The following is a 3,468-nucleotide window of genomic DNA, read 5'->3' on the forward strand; positions in this document are numbered from 1 at the left end:
AGAATAGTGAGCCAAAGCATAGTATTGACAGTACCCAACTACAGAACACCCACATACCTCTTGTCTCTTTAGCTAAAGACTTTTTATACACATCCACATGCAAACACAGTTTGGGGGGGAACTGATTTTCCTTTATAATAAAGAGAAAACTTTGCCAAAAATAACTGAGCATGTAACGATTACAGTTATTTTTACTGTGGTAGCAGATGCTGGGAGTCTACTAAGGCAACTCTGAAACAACTCTATAAATAGCAGCTTATTGTCAGTGTTTGTGAAAAGACAAGAAGGTTTTGCTGTGTGATTCAGACTGAAGTGAGTGGTGAAGTTCTGCTAGGGCTATACACAAAATAATAGCTTCAACTGGAAAGCCAGTCTGCAGGCAACAAGGATCCTGCCCTGAGACTAGCTGTTGGGAGCTCTTTCTGGCTCCATCATGGAAAGAATCATCATACGGCACCCGATAGAAACACCAGTACGCTACCAGGAGGAATTTGAAGCTCGGGGCCTTGAAGACTGCAGACTGGATCACAGTTTGTATGCACTGCCAGGCCCAGCCACGGAGGACCTGAGGAAGACCAGGTCAGTCCAGAATCCGCTACTCACCCCAGAAGCTGAGAAGCAACCAGGGGGGGACAGCAAACCTCTTTTTCAGGTCTTGGTGGATGTGGTGCAGTTCCTCCCTGAAGATGTCATCATCCAGACTTTTGAAGGCTGGCTTCTGATCAAGGCTCAACACGGACCCAGAATGGATGAGCATGGATTTGTCTCAAGGAGCTTCACCCGGCAATATAAGCTACCAGATGGTGTTGAAACCAAAGACCTATCAGCGCTCTTTTGCCATGATGGCATTTTGGTAGTGGAAGTGAAAGATCATGGAAGGGTTAACTGAACTCCTGCCAGTTGCTTTAATGAGATAGTATGTGCCTTATGTGGTCTGACAGCTCTGTGTAATGAGAGCTTGCATGCATGTGGCCCCCTTGGCTGCATTTACAGTGGAGATTAAAAAAAATTTGAATATATTTCTTGGTACGTTGAGTTTTATTATTCATTTTCTCTTAATGGAAAATGGTTAGCCGTTTGCCTACAGTGCAGAGCTTTGCAGTTTATGCAGCTGAAAACTTATGACAATTTGAGATAAGTATTTCTGATACTGTTGTAATGCAAAACAGGTGTGCTAACTGCATGACTAAGGCATGCAGGATTGACTTGGTAATAACCAACCACAATGATTATACTAAGGAAAGGAATTAATATGATAATTTTATTTGAAAAAGGGCCATTTTTGCAAAATGTAGTGCTTCTCTTAACTCTGATTTTTTTCATTTCAATGTATTTTTATCAGAATTGAGTCTGGTAAGGTGGGATAAATATAATAGAAAGAGCATTGTACCTGGAACCAAAAGATGTGGATTCAAATCCCAATTTTGCCACCTATTTACCTTATGATTTGGGGCAAGTAAAGTAATTGTACCTCTCTGGACCTCGATTTTCTCACTTTCAAAATGAAGAGATTGGATTACAGGACCCCTATGTCACTTCTCACTCCATAGAGTCTATGACTCTAGATAACTAACTAGATAACTAGACTCTAGATAAACCTTTTTGTTTCTGCAATAGAGAGACAATGCACATTTGTGGTATGCTTCTGGATCTATATGTTGTAAATAAACCAAAATATCAGCTAAAAACTCTGATTGTAACATGATCTGTGGCCTTTGTTGATTTATAAGAATACACATTTGCTATGTATCTCATGATAATTTTACATCTTAAAATACATTTTTTAAAAAAGTATAACTATCTTTTTGATAACTTTAGTTGAAAGGACAAGTATAAGCCCTGGAAAAATTGACAATAACCAGAAAACGGCAAATATTTATACATTTTTTTCCATATAATGCTTATGTCTTTAAATTTCTGATAGCAAAGAACTTAAAAGAAAATAATAAGAAAGAAAAAAACTTGTCACATAGTCATAAATACCCCTGTGCTTACCCAGCATGCCTGACAGTGCTCATATTACAGCTTGCCCTCTCTTAAGCAGTTGGTTTGTTCAAAAGAACAGCGTTAAAATTTTAGTAAAGGTATATGTTTATTGCTTTGTGAAAGTTGCTTTCAACAGCTGGTCTATTGCATTCCACAGATAGCATTGTAAAGGCTAAACAATTGGGGAATGGGGGAGTGGGAAAGTGGGGGTGTAGGAAGAGACTTGGCTACCTCCTTTCTTGTGTACCTAAGATAAATATGACAGCAGTTCTATGAATAGAAGAGGAATGCCCAATGTCAAGAGTCAAGAGAATTTCTTGCTATCAGAGCACTGTGTGATTAAATTTAATCAATTTTCAATGAGATCAACTACCAGCACACAAGGAAAGGACATAAAGAATGGGGGTGGGGGGTGGGGTGGAGCGGGAGAGAAAAATTATAGAATGAAAAACAGTCTTCTAATTCAAAACAAAGATTTCTTCCAGGATTAAGGTAGTAGAGATGGTGTGTATTTTTGTGTTCTGTGAAGGTTCATATTTGATGTGTGGTTATGTTCTAAGATTTTAGAATCAACTGTCCCAAAATGAATATCATTGATTTTCTCTGTACTTACCTTAGAGGATTGCTCTCATATTCTATTAGATGAAACATTCAGGCTATAAAATCTGCTGGCTGCTATGGGAGTTGTTGTCTATATAACTATTGCTCCTTAAAGTAGATTATTTCCCCTCTTTTTTCAAAGCACCAGTGGTTACACAAAATCTTTGTTAGTAAGTATGCCCAGTGCTGGCACAATCACTGACTTTAGAGAATGAAGTCCAGGATTCAAATTTTAACTCTTCTACCAAATATGTGTGTAAGTTTAGGCAAAATAATTTATCTCTGTAGACCTCAGTTTTCTCATCTACAAAATTAAGAGATTGGACCAAATCATTTCTTAGGTTCCTTATAGCCCTAAAGCTAATGGAACATACTGTTTGGAGAAATTTGAAAGCAAAGTAAAAATTATTTGTGTATTATAGTATTTTAAAACTTGCTGTATACTGTATAAATATGTAACATATATTGTATTTAACAAATACTTTAACATATTTAACATGTATGGGACTACTGGCCATCTAGGGAAGGGAGTAGTGGGAAGGAGGGGAAAAGTTGGAACAGGATTTTTTGCAAGGGTCAGTGCTGAAAAATTACCCATGCATATATTTTGTGAATAAAAAACTATTTTAAAAAACCTTGGTGAAGGAGGTAATGATGGTAAAATTTCAATAACTAAATATGGGTATGGAGCAAGAAATGGTCCTTAGTGAAGTGACTTGAGCTTGGTCACAAAAAAACCCATCATTCTGTGTTCCTGAATAGACATATTTTAAAGGGTCCCTTCTTTATAACAAAATGACTTGGTCCCCCCCCCCCAATATTTTCTATTCCTTGTATTGAAAAGATGAAATGAATATTTTGTTTTGATGGCCCAAGATGATC

At 37.4% G+C, this 3,468-nt stretch overlaps 1 protein-coding gene across 1 annotated transcript; it reads left to right on the forward strand.

Annotated features, from left to right (window-relative positions):
• Nucleotides 1–262: 262 nt before the first annotated feature.
• On the forward strand, nucleotides 263–2,038 carry HSPB3 (heat shock protein family B (small) member 3). Its single transcript, XM_031964993.1, has one exon. It carries the CDS (start codon nucleotides 434–436, stop codon nucleotides 887–889), a length of 456 nt encoding a protein of 151 aa, XP_031820853.1. The 5' UTR covers nucleotides 263–433; the 3' UTR covers nucleotides 890–2,038.
• Nucleotides 2,039–3,468: the final 1,430 nt, after the last annotated feature.

This window comes from Sarcophilus harrisii, chromosome 1 (assembly GCF_902635505.1).
Source record: "Sarcophilus harrisii chromosome 1, mSarHar1.11, whole genome shotgun sequence".
Lineage (NCBI taxonomy): Eukaryota > Metazoa > Chordata > Mammalia > Dasyuromorphia > Dasyuridae > Sarcophilus > Sarcophilus harrisii.